This window comes from Anser anser (genome assembly GCF_964211835.1).
Source record: "Anser anser genome assembly, contig: HAP1_SCAFFOLD_764, whole genome shotgun sequence".
In the NCBI taxonomy this organism is placed as follows: Eukaryota; Metazoa; Chordata; class Aves; order Anseriformes; family Anatidae; genus Anser; species Anser anser.
The window spans coordinates 1-16,115 of record NW_028153792.1 but is presented as its reverse complement, the minus strand read 5'-3'; the positions used below and the strand labels follow the sequence as shown (position 1 = coordinate 16,115).

At 67.1% G+C, this 16,115-nt stretch overlaps 1 protein-coding gene across 1 annotated transcript; it reads left to right on the top strand.

The window, feature by feature from the left end:
• Positions 1-1,329: 1,329 nt before the first annotated feature.
• On the top strand, positions 1,330-15,606 carry LOC310891456 (zinc finger protein neuro-d4-like; the record flags this gene model as incomplete). Its single annotated transcript, XM_083853727.1, is given in 11 exon segments — positions 1,330-1,483; positions 6,030-6,190; positions 8,473-8,565; positions 8,660-8,787; positions 9,660-9,749; positions 10,714-10,792; positions 10,896-11,027; positions 12,580-12,630; positions 13,805-13,918; positions 13,921-13,924; positions 15,491-15,606. Coding segments are annotated over 11 exon segments (1,000 nt in total), but the record flags the coding sequence as incomplete, so codon positions are not given.
• Positions 15,607-16,115: the final 509 nt, after the last annotated feature.

Below are 16,115 nucleotides of genomic sequence, written 5' to 3'. Positions count from 1 at the left end.
TGAGTATCCCCCCCCCCCCCCCTTTCTGCTGGGCTCTTGTGCAAGGCCCTTGTGCAAGGCGTGCACAGCCCTGGTGAACTGCGTGCAAAAGCCCCGGGCAGGGCCCTTCACGTGTGCAACGCCGGGTTTTGGGCCGAGCCCTCGTGCAAGGCGTGCGAGGCCCTCGTGCAAGCCACACGGGGCGTCGTGCAAGCAAGGTGTGCAACGTCCTCGTGCAAGACCCTCGTGCGTGCAAGCCCCTCGTGCAAGACGTGCAAGCTCCTCGTGCAAGGCGTGCAACGTCCTCGTGCAAGCTCCTCGTGCAAGGCGTGCAGCGCCCTTATGCAAGCCACATGGGGGGGGCCGTGCAAGCTCCTTGTGCAAGGTGTGCAACGTCCTCATGCAAGACCCTCGTGCAAGGCGTGCAAGCTCCTCGTGCAAGACGTGCAAGCTCCTCGTGCAAGGCGTGCGACATCCTCGTGCAAGACCCTTGTGCGAGGCGTGCGAGCTCACAGATTCAGCTCCTTGTGCGAGGCGTGCAGCGCCCTCGTGCAAGCTCCTCGTGCAAGGCCCCGTGCAATACACGGCCCCAGAGCCCCCCCCCCCGCCCCCCCGCCCCCCCGTTTCTCGTCTGCTTCGTGGGTTTTGGGGGGGGGGGGTTATGGGGGGGATGTGGGGGGGTTATAGGGGATGGGGGGTTATGGGGGGTCTATGGGGGGATATGGGGGGGTCTATGGGGGTTATAGGGGACGGGGGGGTCTATGGGGGGGTTCTAGAGGGATCTATGGGATTTGGGGGGGTCTATGGGGTCTGGGGGGGATTTATGGGGTCGGGAGGGATTTATGGGGTCTGGGGGGGGTCTGTGGGGTCTGGAAGGAGTCTATGGGTCGGGGGGGGATCTATGGGGTCGGGGGATGATTTATGGGGTCGGGGGGGTCTATGGAGTCGGGGGGATCTATGGGGTCTGGGAGGGTCTATGGTGTCGGGGGGGGATTTATGGGGTCGGGGGGGAGATTTATGGGGTCAGGGGAAAATTTATGGGGTCGGGGGGGTCTATGGGGTCTGTGGGGTCTGGAAGGGGGTCTATGGGGTCGGGGGGGGATTTATGGAGTCGGGGGGTCTATGGGGTCGGGGGGATGTCTATGGGGTCGGGGGGATTTATGGGGTCGGGGGGGATCTATGGGGTCTGGAAGGGGTCTATGGGGTCGGGGGGGATTTATGGGGTCGGGGGGGGGAAATCCCGCCCGGGAGGGGTCCCACGCATGGGGCCTGGGGAGGGGGGGGGGAGCTCCGTGGGCTTCCCACGCGTGGCCGCGGGGGGCCGGGACTACATTTCCCAGGATCCGGGGCGTGGGGAGGGCTGAGCCGCCCGCCCCGGCCCCGGCCCCGGCCCCGGCCCCGGCCCCGGTCCCGGCTCCGGTCCCGGCCCCGGCCCCGGCGGAGCCCCGGAGGATGAGCGAGGCACCGGGGGCATGGCCGCGGCCGTGCACAACCCGCTGAAGGCGTGAGTGGGGCGGCACCGGCACCGGCACCGGGAACCGGCACCGGGAACCGGGGAGTGGGACCGGGAATGGGAACGGGAACGGCACCGGGACCGGGAACCGGCACCGGGAACCGGGGAATGGGACCGGGAATGGGAACGGCACCAGGAGCGGGAACGGCACCGGGACCGGGAACCGGGGACCGGGGAATGGGACCGGGAATGGGAACGGCACCGGGAGTGGCACCGGCACCGGGACCGGGAACCGGAGAATGGGAACAGCACCGGGAGCGGGACCGGGACCGGAACCGGGGACCGGGGAATGGGACCGGGAATGGGAACGGAACCGGGAGTGGCACCGGGAGAGGCACCGGGAACCGGGAACCGGGGAAAGGGGAACGGAACCGGGAACGGCAGCGGGAGAGGCACCGGGATCGGGACCGGGGAATGGGAACCGGGGAATGGTGAACGGAACAGAACCGGGAACGGCACCAGGAGAGGCACCGGGAACCGGAGAATGGGGAACGGGAACTGGCACCGGGAACGGCACCGGCACCGAGAATGGCACCGGGCACCGGGGCCAGGCACCGGGCACAGCACCGGGACCGGGAACCGGGAACAGGGAACCGGGGAATGGGGACCGGAGAATGGGGAACGGGAACTGGCACCGGGAATGGGAATGGCACCGGGCACCGGTACCGGGGAATGGGGAATGGCAGCGGGGAACGGGAATAGAAGGGTACCGGGCACCGGGAGTGGCACCGGGACCGGGCACCGGGAGCGGCAGTGGGGAACCGGGACCGGGCACCGGGACCGGGCACTGGGACCGGGACCGGGCACCGGGGATGGCAGTGGGGAACCGGGAGCAGCACCGGGGACCGGGAGCGGTACCGGGGGATGGCACCGGGACCGGGCACCGGGACCGGGCACCGGGACCGGGATTGGCACCAGGGAACCGGTACCGGGCACCGGGACCAGGAGCGGGGACCGGGAATGGCACCGGGGGATGGCACCGGGAGCGGACCGGTTACTGGGAGTGGCACCGGGAACTGGGAGTGGTCCTGGGGACCGGGACCGGGCACCGGGAGCGGGAGCGGGGACTGGGAATGGAACCGGGACCGGCACCGGGACCGGCACCGGGGGTCCCCAAGGAATTGGGGAGCCGGGAGGGGGTCCGGGAATGGGGGGGGGGGCGTGAGCTGGGGGTGCCCCCGGTGTCTGGGGTGCCCGGGGGGGGGTCCCCAAGGAATTGGGGTGCTGGGGGGCCGGGGGGGGGGGACACGGCGGTGTCACCGTCTGGTGCTGTGTCCCCGGGGGGGGGGGGGGGGGCGGGGGTGTCACCGCCTGGTCCCCAAGTGTCCCCACATCTGGGTGCTGGTGGCCTGGGGGGGGGTCACTGCCCTGTCCCCAAGTGTCCCCATGTCCAGGTCCTGGTGGCCTGGGGGTGTCACCACTGGTGTCCCCAAATGTCCCCAAGTCCAGGTCCTGGCGGCCCGGGGGTGTCACCGCTGTGGTCCCCCCATCTGGGTGCTGGTGGCCTGGGGGGGGGGGAGAAGGGGGGGGGGGTGTCACCGTCCGGCCCCCCCCGTGTCCAGGTCCAGGTGGCCCTGGGGGTGTCACCACCTGGTCACCAAGTGTCCCCACGTCCGGGTGTTGGTGTCCCGGGGGTGTCACCGCTGGTGTCCCCAAGTGTCCCCACGTCTGGGTGCTGGTGGCCCGGGGGGGGGTCACTGCCCGGTCCCCAAGTGTCCCCATGTCCCCAAGTCCAGGTCCTGGTGGCCCTGGGGGGGGGGGGTGTCACCGCTGGTGTCCCCAAGTGTCCCCACGTCCAGGTCCAGGTGACCCGGGGGTGTCACCACCTGGTCCCAACGTGTCCCCATGTCCCCAAGTCCAGGTCCTGGTGGCCCTGGGGGGGGTGGGGGGGGTGGGGGGGGTGACCACCCAGTCCCTGTGTCCCCAAGTGTCCAGGTCCTGGTGGCCCTGGGGGGGGGGGGTGTCACCACCTGGTCCCCACGTGTCCCCACGCCCGGGTGGCAGCACCCACCGATGCCCCCCCCCCATTGTCACCCATCACATTGCGGGGGGGTCCCCACGTCCCCACCCTTGGTGTGTGTGGGGGGAGCCCCTTAACGCCCCCCCCCCCCGCCCCCCCAGCTTATCGCCGGGGGGGGGGCAGGCAGCAGAGCCCCCCCCTCCCCTCTTTGACTGACACCCCCGCCACCCAATCAGAGCAGAGGGGGCGGGCCTTAGCCCGGGGCATGCTGGGAAATGTAGTCCCCCAGCATCCCCCCCCCTCCCCTTTGCCCTCCCCTCCCGGTACCGGTGAGGAGCGGGGGGGGGGGAACGGGGGGACAAGGGGGGGGGGGGCACCGGGATCGGGGGGGGTGGGGGGGCGAGGGGGGGGAGGGGGCTCCCCAGGACCCTCCCCGGGGGGGGGGGGGGGAGGGAAAAAAAAAAAAAGGGGGGGGACCCAGGGCCTTGGGGGTGGGGGGGTGGGGGGGGGAGCGGGGAGGTGCGGGGGGGGGGGAGCGGGGCTGAACCCCGCCGCCCCCTCCCCGTGCCGGAGCGGCCCCGGCGGCGCAAAATGGCCACGGCGCTGCACAAACCCCTCAAATGGTGAGTGCGGGCTCGGGGCGGGACCCCCCCCCTCCCCGGGACCCCCCCACCTCGATAATATCCCCCCCCCACACCCTCCCCCCCCATCCCGGTAAGGGCGGCTCCCCCCCCCCCCCCCCCCCCGCCTCCCCCCGGTACCGGCGGCAGGGTCCCCGGTGGCAGCGATGGGGATGGAGGCTCCGGTATGGGGTGATGGAGGGGGGGGGGGGGGCACCGGTATCCGCCCCCCCCAACCCCCCACCCCCTCCCTCCGGTCCCCCACCCCCCTCTCCGGTGTCCCCCCCCTCCCTCCGGTCCCCCCCCACCCCCCGCCGGTTCCACCCCCCCACCCCCGGTCCCCCACCCCCTCCCTCCGGTGCCCCCCCCCCCCCCCCAAACGGTCCCGGCGCCCCCCCGCCGGCACCGGGATCCCCCCCCCCGCCGGGGACAGTGGGGACCATTTGGGGACCGTGCCCCCCCCCCCGATACTGCAGGGGTTTTTTTTTGGGGGGGGGGGGGGGACACACAATGGGGGCGGTGGGGACCTTGTGGGGAGGGGGGGGGATTTGGGGGGCTGGGGGGTTGGGGGGGGGGGGAGAGGAGATGGGGGGGCTGAGATGGGGGGGGCGTGGGGGGGTTGGGGACAGGAGGGTGGGGACCCCGGGTTGGGGACCACCTCCCCATCCCCATTATGGGGACGTGGGGGGGGGGGGGGGAATGGGGGGGGTCTGGGGCTTTTGGGTGCGAGGTTGGGGACAGTGACAATGGGGACCCTGTCCCCATCCCCATTATGGGGAAATGGGGGGGGTCTGGGGCTTTTGGGGTGCGAGGTTGGGGACAGGAGCGTGGGGACCACCTCCCCATCCCCATTACGGGGACATGAGATGGGACATGGGGGGGTCTGGGGGCTTTTGGGGTGCAAGGTTGGGGACAGTGACGTGGGGACCAGCTTAAGGACCACCCCCCCAACCCCATTATGGGGACATTGTGGGTGTCTGGGGGCTTTTGGGGTGCAAGGTTGGGGACAGTGACAATGGGGACCACCTCCCCATCCCCACTATAGGGACATGGGGGGGTCTGGGGGCTTTTAGGGCACAAGGTTGGGGACAGGGACATGGGGACCCCAGGCTGGGGACCATGGGGACCGCCTCCCCTTCCCTCTATGGGGACATGGGGGGATCATGGTGGGGGTGTCTGGAGGCTTTTGGGGTGTAAGGTTGGGGCTAGGGACAATGGGGACCACCTCCCCATCCCCATTATGGGGACACGGGGGGGGGGGGGTCATGAGGGGGGTCTGGGGCTTTTGGGGTGCAAGTTTGGGGACAGGGACATGGGGACCAGCTTAGGGAACACCTCCCCATCCCCATTATGGGGACATTGGGGGTGTCTGGGGGTTTTTGGGGTGCAAGGTTGGGGACAGTGACAATGGGGACCCTCTCCCCATCCCCACTATGGGGACATGGGGGGGCCATTGGGGGGGTCTGGGGGCTTTTGGGGTGCAAGGTTGGGGACAGGGACACGGGGACCAGCTTGGGGACCACCTCCCCATCCCCATTATGGGGACATAGGGGGGGATCTTGGGGGGGGTCTGCGGGCTTTTGGGGTGTGAGGTTGGGGACAGGAGCATGGGGACCATGGGGACCGTTTCCCCATCCCCACTATGGGGACATGGGGGGGACCTGGGGGGGGTCTGGGGGCTTTTGGGGTGCAAGGTTGGGGACAGGACCATGGGGACCACCTCCCATTATGGGGACATGGGGGGGGGGGTCTGGGGGCTTTTGGGGCACAACTTTTGGGCCAACACCCATTCGGGGCGCACACCCTGGTGCCCTCCTCCAACCCCGCTACGGGGTGTGTGGGGGGGTCCGGTGGCTCCTGCTCTGTTCGGGCTGGGATTTGGGGTGGGGTGGGTGGGGGTGGGGGTCCCCACGCCCCCCCCCACACTCCCCCGGCCCTGACACCTGGCCGCCGGCAGCCTGGGGGAGGAATTTTACCGCGAGGCCATCGAGCACTGCCGCAGCTACAATGCCCGGCTGTGCGCCGAGCGCAGCATGCGCCTGCCCTTCCTCGACTCGCAGACCGGCGTGGCGCAGAACAACTGCTACATCTGGATGGAGAAGACCCACCGGGGGCCCGGTGAGCCCCCCCCCGGGATGGTCCCTGTCACCTCCCCACCCCAACCCCACCCGGGTCACCTCTAGGGACCCCCCGCCCCAGCCAGCCGGGGGAATCCCGTCCTGGGTGTCCCGCTGTGGTCCCATGCGCCCATGGGTGGCCCACGGTGACCGCGAGCACGCCGTGGCCACCGCTGTGGGCACCCCACCGTGTCCCCAAGCACCCCACCGTGTCCCCAGGCACCCCATGGCCACCACCATGGGCACCCTATGGTGTCCCCAGGCACCCCACAATGTCCCCAGGCACCCCATGGCCACCACCATGGGCACCCTATGGTGTCCCCAAGCACCCCATGGTGTCCCCAGGCACCCCATGGCCACCACCGTGGGCACCCCGCCGTGTCCCCAAGCACCCCACCATGTCCCCAGGCACCCCACCATGTCCCCAGGCACCCCATGGCCACCACCATGGGCACCCTATGGTGTCCCCAAGCACCCCATGGTGTCCCCAGGCACCCCATGGCCACCACCATGGGCACCCCGCCGTGTCTCCAAGCACCCCGCCATGTCCCCAGGCACCCCGTGGTGTCCCCAGGCACCCCATGGCCACCACCATGGGCACCCCATGGTGTCTCCAGGCACCCCATGGCCACCACCGTGGGCACCCCACCGTGTCCCCAAGCACCCCACCATGTCCCCAGGCACCCCATGGCCACCACCGTGGGCACCCCACCACGTCCCCAGGCACCCCACCGTGTCCCCAGGCACCCCATGGCCACCACCATGAGCACCCTACCATGTCCCCAGGCACCCCATGGCCACCACCATGGGCACCCTATGATGTCCCCAGGCACCCCACCATGTCCCCAGGCACCCCACGGCCACCACCGTGGGCACCCCACCATGTCCCCAAGCACCCCGCCATGTCCCCAGGCACCCCGTGGTGTCCCCAGGCACCCCATGGCCACCACCATGGGCACCCCATGGTGTCCCCAGGCACCCCACCATGTCCCCAGGCACCCCATTGCCACCACCATGGGCGGCCCATGGTGTCCCCAGGCACCCTATGGCCACCACCATGGATGTCCCAACATGTCCCCAGGTGTCCCAACACATCCCCAGGAACCTTGCCCTATCCTCAGGCACCCCATGACCACCACCATAGGTGGCCCACGGTGTCCCCAGGCTCACCATGGGTGTCCCAACATGTCCCCAAGCACCCCACGGTGTCCCCAGGCACCCCGCCATGTAACCAGGCACCCCGCCATGTACCCAGGCACCCCATGGCTACCCCCACAGGTGTCCCAATATGTCCCCAAGCACCCCACCATGTCCCCTGGCATCCCATGGTGTCCCCAGACACCCCATGGCCACCACCATGGGTGTCCCAACACATCCCCAGGCACCCCGCCATGTCCCTAAGTACCCCACCATGTCCCCCGGCACCCCACGGCCACCCCACCGAGACCCCAAGCACCCCGGGGGATGCTCCATGAGGCTGGGTCCAGGGTTGCGGGGCTGGCTTTGGGGTTGGGGCTGGTGTCGGGGCTGGGGGCAGGGTCCGGGTTTAGGGGCAAGGTCCGGGTTTGGGGTCGGGGGCCAGGTTTGGGGGCAGGGTCCAGTTTTAGGGTCAGAGTTCGTGTGAGGGTCAGGGTCTGGTGTTGCAGCTGGGGTCAGGGTCCAGGTTTGGGGGCAGGGTATTGGATTTAGGGTCAAGACTTTGGGTTTAGGGTCAAGACTTTGGGTTTAGGGGTCAAGACTTTGGGTTTGGGGGTCAAGACTGGGTTTAGGGTCAAGACTTTGGGTTTGGGGTCAAGACTTTGGGTTTAGGGGGGTCAAGACTTTGGGTTTGGGGGTCAAGACTGGGTTTGGGGTCAAGACTTTGGGTTTGGGGTCAAGACTTTGGGATTAGGGTCAAGACTTTGGGATTAGGGTCAAGACTTTGGGTTTAGGGTCAAGACTTTGGGTTTAGGGGTCAAGACTTTGGGTTTAGGGGGGTCAAGACTTTGGGTTTGGGGTCAAGACTTTGGGTTTAGGGGTCAAGACTTTGGGTTTGGGGTCAAGACTTTGGGTTTGGGGGTCAAGACTTTGGGTTTAGCGTCAAGACTTCAGGCTTGGGGTCAAGACTTTGGGCTTGGGGTCAAGGCTCTTGGACGGGCTCAAGGCCTCCCAGTTGCCTCCCATCCCTTGGGGCTCAGTGTGGGTGGGCAGTGGGGGTCCGGGGCAATATTAGGGTGGGGGTCTGGGTCTCGGGGGGGGGGTCTGGGCCCGGTGGGGGCCGTGGCGAGCACGGGGCTCCCCCAGGCCTGGCCCCAGGGCAGATCTACACCTACCCCGCGCGCTGCTGGCGCAAGAAGCGGCGGCTCAACATCCTGGAGGACCCGCGGCTGCGACCCTGTGAGTTTGGGGTCTTGAGGAGGGGGTCCTGGGGGTTGGGGGTCCCTTCCCCCTTTCCCATCCCGTTCACCCCTCCCCGTGTCCCCCCCCCCAGACTGCGAGGCGCCCCTGAAGAAGGAGGGGGGGCTCCCCGAGGGGCCGGTGCTGGAGGCGCTGCTCTGCGCCGAGCCCGGCGACAAGAAGACGGAGCTCAAGGAGGAGGAGGCGGCGCTCGACTGCCAGGTCCGTCCGTCTGTCCGTCCGTCTGTCCGTCCGTCTGTCTGTCCATCCCCCTGCCCGCTTCCCCAGCCGTCCTTCCGTCCGTCCATCCCGTCCGTCCCTCTGCCTGCCCATCCGCTTGGCCTAACCCCGCCCACCCGTCCGTCCGTCTGTCCGTCCATACGACCGTTCGTCCGTCTGTCCATCTGCCTGCCCGTCCGTCTGTCTGTCCCTCTGTCTGTCTAACTGTCCGTACCCCCTGCCCGCTTCCCCAGCCGTCCGTCCGTCTGTCCCATCTGTCCCTCTGCCTGCCCATCCTCTTGGCCTAACCCTGTCCGTCCGTCCGTCCGCCCATCCATATGATCATCCGTACGTCTGTCCGTCCATCCATCCGTCCCCCTGCCCGCTTCCCCAGTCGTCCGTCCTTCCGTCCGTCTGTCCCGTCCATCCCTTTGCCTGCCCACCCGCTCGGCCTAACCCCGTCCGTCTGTCCGTCCATCCATCCATACGACCCTCCGTCCGTCTGCCCATCCGTCCGTCTGTCTGTCCGTCCATCCAGCCGGGCTACCCCGGCCGTCCCCTTTGTCCGTCCGTCCGTCTGTCCGCCCCGTCCTTTTCTCCGGTCTGGACGTCTGTCCATCCACGTGTCCGTCCGTCCCTGGGTCCATCTGTCCGTCCGTCCGTCTGTCCGGGCTCCCATGGCCGTCCTCTTGTCCGTCTGTCCGTCTTCTGCCCGTCCTTCTCTCCGGTCTGGATGCCCGCCCGTCCGCGCGTCCATCCGTCCCATCCGTCTGTCTGTCCGTCCGTCCGTGTGCCCCCGTGTCCGTCTGTCCGTCCCCGTGTCCGTGTGTCCGTCCCCGTGTCCGTCCGTCCGTCCGTGACCCGGCTCCTTGCAGAAGCCGCCGGCCGGGGACTTCCCCCACGAGCTGGAGGGGGACGAGCTGGAGGACGACACCCCCCGGCGGAAAAACAAGGCCAAGGGCAAGGTGGGGGCCGGGGGGGGGGGGGGGGGGGACGACCCCATAGGGACAAGGGGACCCCTGGGGACAAGGGGGGACCCCACGGGGACAGGGGGAGGCCGTGGGGATGGGGGAGGACCCCATAGAGACAAGGGGGGGAATGGGGATGGGGGGGACACCTATGGGGATGGGGGGGGCATGGGGACGGGGGGGGCATGGGGGGGACCCCATAGGGACAAAGGGGGACCCTATAGGGACAGGGGGGGACCCCACAGGGACAAAGCGGGGGGGGACCCTATAGGGACGATGGGGGGCCCTACAGGGACAAGACGGGACCCCAGAGGGAAAAGGGGGGGGCATAGGGACAAGGGGGGACCCTATAGGGACAAGGGGGGACCCTATAGGGACAAGGGGGGGCCCATAGGGATGGGGAGGGGGGGGCAAGGGGACAAGGCGGGGCCCTATAGGAACAAGGGGACCCCCATAGGGATGGGAGGGGCCCTACAGGTGCAGGGGGGGGACCCCATGGGGACAAGGGGGGGCCCCATAGGGCCAAAGGGACCCCATAGGGACAAGGGGGGGCCCCAAGGGGACGGGGGGGGGTCCATAGGGTCAAGGGGGGAGCCCTATAGGGACAAAGGGACCCCATAAGGACAAGGGGACCCCATAGGGACAAGGGGTGGGGCCCATAGGGACAAGGGGGGGCCCTACAGGGACAAGGGGGGGGCCCATAGGGACAAGGGGAGACACTAAAGGGACAAGGGGGGCCTTATAGGGCCAAGAGGACCCCATAGAGACAAGGGGACCCCATAGGAACGGGGTAGGCCCTACAGGTGCAGGGGGACCCCATAGAGACAAGGCCGGGGGGCCCATAGGGATGGGGGGGGACCCTGTAGGGACAAGGGGAGGCCCCAGAGGGACAAGGGGAGGCTCCATAGGGACAAGGGGACCCCATGGGGGGGGGTCTCATCCCTTATTGCCCCCCCCCCAGGCTTACAGCATCGGGGCCATGCGCAAGCGGCAGGATGCGGCCACGCTGGAGGACCGGGACAAGCCTTACGTGTGTGACAGTGAGTGGGACGGCGGGGGGGGGGGGGGGGGTCAGGGAGGTGGGGGGGGCACCCCTGAGGACCCCCCCCCTCATATTTTTGTGCAAACCCCCCCCCCAATTAGTCTGCGGGAAGCGCTACAAGAACCGCCCGGGGCTGAGCTACCACTACACCCACACCCACCTGGCCGAGGAGGAGGGGGAGGACGGCGCCGAGCGGCCCCCCCTGCCCTTCCACCGCAAGAACAACCACAAGCGTGAGCGCCCCGGGGGGGGGGGGGGCACCCCCATCCTGGGGGGTCTTGGGGGGGGGTCCTGAGTCAGCTCGGGGTGTCCAGGCCCTGTCCTGGGGGTCCTGATCCCATCTGGGGGGGTCCTGACCCAGCCCGGGGGGTCCTGGGGGGTCCTGAGCCAGCCCGGGGTGTCCTGGGGGGGCCCTGACCCAGCCCGGGGGGTCCCTGCCCCATTTCAGGGGGTCCTGGGGGGGCCCTGACCCAGCCCAGGGGGTCCTGGGGGGGGTCCTGAGCCAGCCCGGGGGTCCTGGGGGGGGTCCTGAGCCAGCCCGGGGGGTCCGGGCCCTGTCTTGGGGGGGCCCTGACCCTGTCCTGGGGGTCCTGGGGGGGGCCTGACCCCACCCAGGGGGTCCTGGCCCCATCCTGGGGGGGGTCCTGGGGGGGTCCTGACCCAGCCCAGGGGGGTCCCTGTCCCATTTCTGGGGGTCCTGGGGGGGCCCTGACCCAGCCCAGGGGGTCCTGACCCTGTCCTGGGGGTCCTGATCCCATCCGGGGGGGGTCCTGACCCAGCCCGGGGGGTCCCTGCCCCATTTCTGGGGGTCCTGGGGGGGCCCTGACCCAGCCCAGGGGGTCCTGGGGGGGTCCTGAGTCAGTCCTGGGGGTCCTGACCCCCTCCTGGGGGGGTCCTGAGTCAGCCCAGGGAGTCCAGGCCCTGTCCTTGGGGGGGCCCTGACCCTGTCCTGGGGGTTCTTGGGGGGGTCCTGAGCCAGCCCAGGGGGTCCTGGCCTCATCTTGGGGGGGTTCTTGGGGGGCATTGAACCCGTTCTAGGGGTCCGGGGGGGGGCCTGGGGGTCCCCGTCCCATTCCTGGGGGGCCCTGACCCAGCCCAGGGGGTCCTGGCCCCATCGTGGGGGGGCCTGGGGGGGTCCTGAGCCAGCCCAGGGGGTTCTGGGGGGGTCCTGAGCCAGCCCAGGGGGTCCTGGCCCCATCCTGGGGGGGTCCTGGGGGGTCCTGACCCAGCCCAGGGGGTCCTGCCCCCATCCTGGGGGGGTCCTGGGGGGCCCTGACCCAGCCCAGGGGGTCCTGGCCCCATCGTGGGGGGGCCTGGGGGGGTCCTGACCCAGCCCAGGGGTTCCCTCCCCCATTCCTGGGGGGGGGGGGGGTCATTTTTAAGGGGGAGGGGCTCAATTTTAAGGAGGGGGCTCAATTTTAGGTGGGGGGGGCTCAATTTTAAGGTCGGGGGGGGGGCTCAACACCCATCCCCCCCCCCCCCATCCCCCCAGTCTCCCCATCACCAGCCAGTTTCGGGGGGGGGGGGCTCGATTTTAAGGAGGAGGGGCTCAATTTCGGGGGAGGGGGGGGGAACGGGGGGGGGGGGGGGCTCGTTCCCAGCCCCCCCCCCCATCTCCCCATCACCAGCCGGTTTCCATGGCAACCTGTGCGAGAGGCACACAAAGAGATGGGTGCGCCGAGGGGGGGGGGGGGGCGTCCCCACCCCCACCCAGGCAACGGGGGGGGGGGACAACGAGGGGGGGGGGGGGCTTAATTTTATTTTTTTTCTTCCCCCCCCCCCCAGAGTTTTACAAAGAATTGAATTGGGTCCCCGAAAACCAGCGCCGGCACACAGGTACCCCCCCCGTTTTTTTTTTTGGGGGGGGGGGGTGTTAATAAAGAGGTGGGGGGGCTCATTAGGGTGGGGGGGGTCATTAGTGTGGGGGGGGTCATTAGTGTGGGGGGGGTAATTAGTAACGGGGGTGGGGGCTCGTTAATAAGGGGGCGTTAGCTAGGGGGGTCACAGCGGGGGGGGCTCATTAGCGATTGGGGGGGTCATTAGCGATTGGGGGGGGTCATTAGCGATTGGGGGGGTGTTGAACAAGGGGGGGCTAATTAGCAATAGGGGGCATTAATTATTAGGGGTCATTAATAATTAGGGGTTATTAGCACTGGGGGGGGCTTGTTAGCAGGAGGGATTTATTGGGGGGTGTCGTTAGAAAAGGGGGGGGGCTCATTAGCGAGGGGGGGCTCATTAGCGAGGGGGGGCTGTTTAGAAAGCAGGGGGCTCATTAGAAAAAGGGGGGTCATTAGCAAGGGGGGGCTCATTGGGGGGGGCTCATTAGGAAAGGGGGGGCTCATTAAATAGGAGGCTCATTAGAAAGGGGGGACTCCTTAGCAAGGGGGGGGCTAATTAGCAAGGGGGGGGGCTCATTAGAAAAGGGGGAGGTCATTAGAAAAGGGGGAGGTCATTAGAAAAGGGGGGGCCTCATTAAATGGGGGGGGATCATTAAATGGGGGGGGCTCATTAAATAGGAGGTTCATTAGAAGGGGGGGGCTCATTAGGAAGGGGGGCTCATTAGGAAAGGGGGGGCTCCTTATAAAAGAGGGGGGCTCCTTAGCAAGGTGGGGGGGGCTAATTATAAAGGGGGGGGGTCATTATAAAAAGAGGGGGCTCATCAAATGGGGGGGGGCTCATTAAATAGGAGGCTTATTAGAAAGGGGGGGGGCTCATTATAAAAGAGGGGGGCTCCTTAGCAAGGTGGGGGGGGGCTAATTATAAAAGGGGGGGGCTCATTAGGAAGGGGGGGCTAATTATAAAAGGGGGGGGGGCGCTCATTAAATAGGACGCCCGTTAAACACCAAGCTCGCTAGCAGCAGGATTTGCACGGGGGGTCCCCACTTGCTGCTGGGGGGGGGGGGGGGAGGGCGTTGCATTGGGGGGGGAGTATTTTGGGGGGGGGGGTGTCTCGGTGCCCCCCCCCAAAAAAAAAAAGCGCTGACCCCGGCCTCTCTCTGCTGCCTTCCAGCCCGGAAAGCGCCGGACGGCTCGGTGATACCGACCGGGTATTGTGATTTCTGTCTAGGCGGCGCCAAGAAAACCGGCTGCCCCGAGGACCTCATCTCCTGCGCCGACTGCGGACGCTCCGGTGAGGCCTCTTGCACGCCCGCCTCTTGCACACTCACCTCTTGCACGCTCGCTTCTTGCACACTCGCCTCCTTCACACCCCTTGCTCACACCCCTCCCCTCCTCGCATCCCCTCCTCGCATCCCCTCCTCGCATCCCCTCCTTCCAACCCCTCCTTGCACACAATTACCCCCCCGTGCACACTCCTTGCACGCGCGCCTTGCTCACGCGCATGCCCTCGGGCGCCGCCGTGCTTGCGCGTGCCCGCGCCGGCTTTTCCATGCACGTCCCGCGGCGCTTGCGCGCGCGCGCGCGCGGTTCTGCAGCTTTCTCCGTGGTTAGTGTGAGTGTGCACGGGCGTGCGCACGCTCCTGAGCGCGTGCACACGTCTGAGTGTGCCTTTCCAGGCGTGCTTGTGCACACCTACATATCCTGCAGCGCTTGCACGGGGCTTGTGCACGCTCACGTACGGTCGTGCACACTCACATATGATGGTGCACGCTCCTGGGGGCTTGTGCACGCTCACAAGCGCTCATGCACACTCCTGTGGGCTTGTGCACACTCACATGTGATCGTGCACGCTCCTGTGGGCTTGTGCACACTCACATATGATCACACGTGCTCCTGGGGGCTTGTGCACGCTCGTATATGCTCTTGCACGCTCCTATGGTCTCGTGCACGCTCACATATGATTGTGCACGCTCTTGTGGGCTTGTGCACACTCACATGTGCTCTTGCACACTCCTGTGGGCTTGTGCACACTCACATACGATCGTGCATGCTCCTGTGGTCTCGTGCACACTCACATATGCTCACATGTGCTTCTGGGGGCTTGTGCACGCTCGTATATGCTCTTGCACACTCCTGTGGTCTCGTGCATGCTCACATATGAGTGTGCACACTCACATAAGATCGTGCACGCTCTTGTGGGTGTGTGCACGCTCACATGTGCTCTTGCACACTCCTGCGGGCTTGTGCACACTCACATATGATCACACGTGCTCCTGGGGGCTTGTGCACGCTTGTATATGCTCTTGCACGCTCCTGTGGTCTCGTGCATGCTCACATAATATGATTGTGCACGCTCTTATGGGCTTGTGCACGCTCACAAGCGCTCTTGTACACTCCTGTGGCTTGTGCACGCTCACATATGATCACACGTGCTCCTGGGGGCTTGTGCACGCTTGTATATGCTCTTGCACGCTCCTGTGGTCTCGTGCATGCTCACATAATATGATTGTGCACGCTCTTATGGGCTTGTGCACGCTCACAAGCACTCTTGTACACTCCTGTGGGCTTGTGCACGCTCACATATGATCGCACGTGCTCCTGGGGGCTTGTGCACGCTCGTATATGCTCTTGCACGCTCCTATGGTCTCGTGCACGCTCACATATGATCGTGCACACTCACATAAGATCGTGCACGCTCCTATATGCTCGTGCACGCTCTCGTGGGCTTGTGCACGCCCACATACGCTCGTGCGTGCTCCTATGGGCTTGCGCACGCTCATATGCGCTCTCGCACGCTCCCGCGGGCTTTTGCACACTCGTACGTGACGCTGACCCCCCCCCCCCGCCCCCCCCCCAGGCACCCGTCGTGCCTGCAGTTCACGGTGAACATGACGGCGGCCGTGCGCACCTACCGGTGGCAGTGCATCGAGTGCAAGTCCTGCAGCCTCTGCGGCACCTCCGAGAACGACGTGGGTAACCCCCCCCCAAAAAAAACCCAGACCCCCCCCCAAAAAAACCCACCCAGACCCCCCTCCCCAAAAAAACCCCAGACCCCCTCCCCCCCCAAAAAACCCCAGACCCCCTCCCCCCCCAAAAAAAACAGACCCCCCCAAAGAAACTCCAGACCCCCCCAAAAAAAAACAGACCCCCTGCCCCAAAAAAAAGCCCCAGACCCACCCCCCCAAAAAAACCCAGACCCCCGCCCCCCCAAAAAAACCCAGACCCCCCCCCAAAAAAGACCCAGACCCCCGCCCCCCCAAAAAAAACCCAGACCCCCCCCAAAAAAACCCAACCGCCCCCCCAAAAAAATCCCAGACCCCCCCAAAAAAAAACCCAGACCCCCCCCAAAAAAACCAGACCCCCTCCCAAAAAAACCTCCAGAGCACCCCCCCAGAAAAACCCCAGACCCCCCCCAAAAAAAAAACCTTCAGACCCCCCCCAAAAAAAACCAGACCCCCCCGCCCCAAAAAAAAACCCAGACC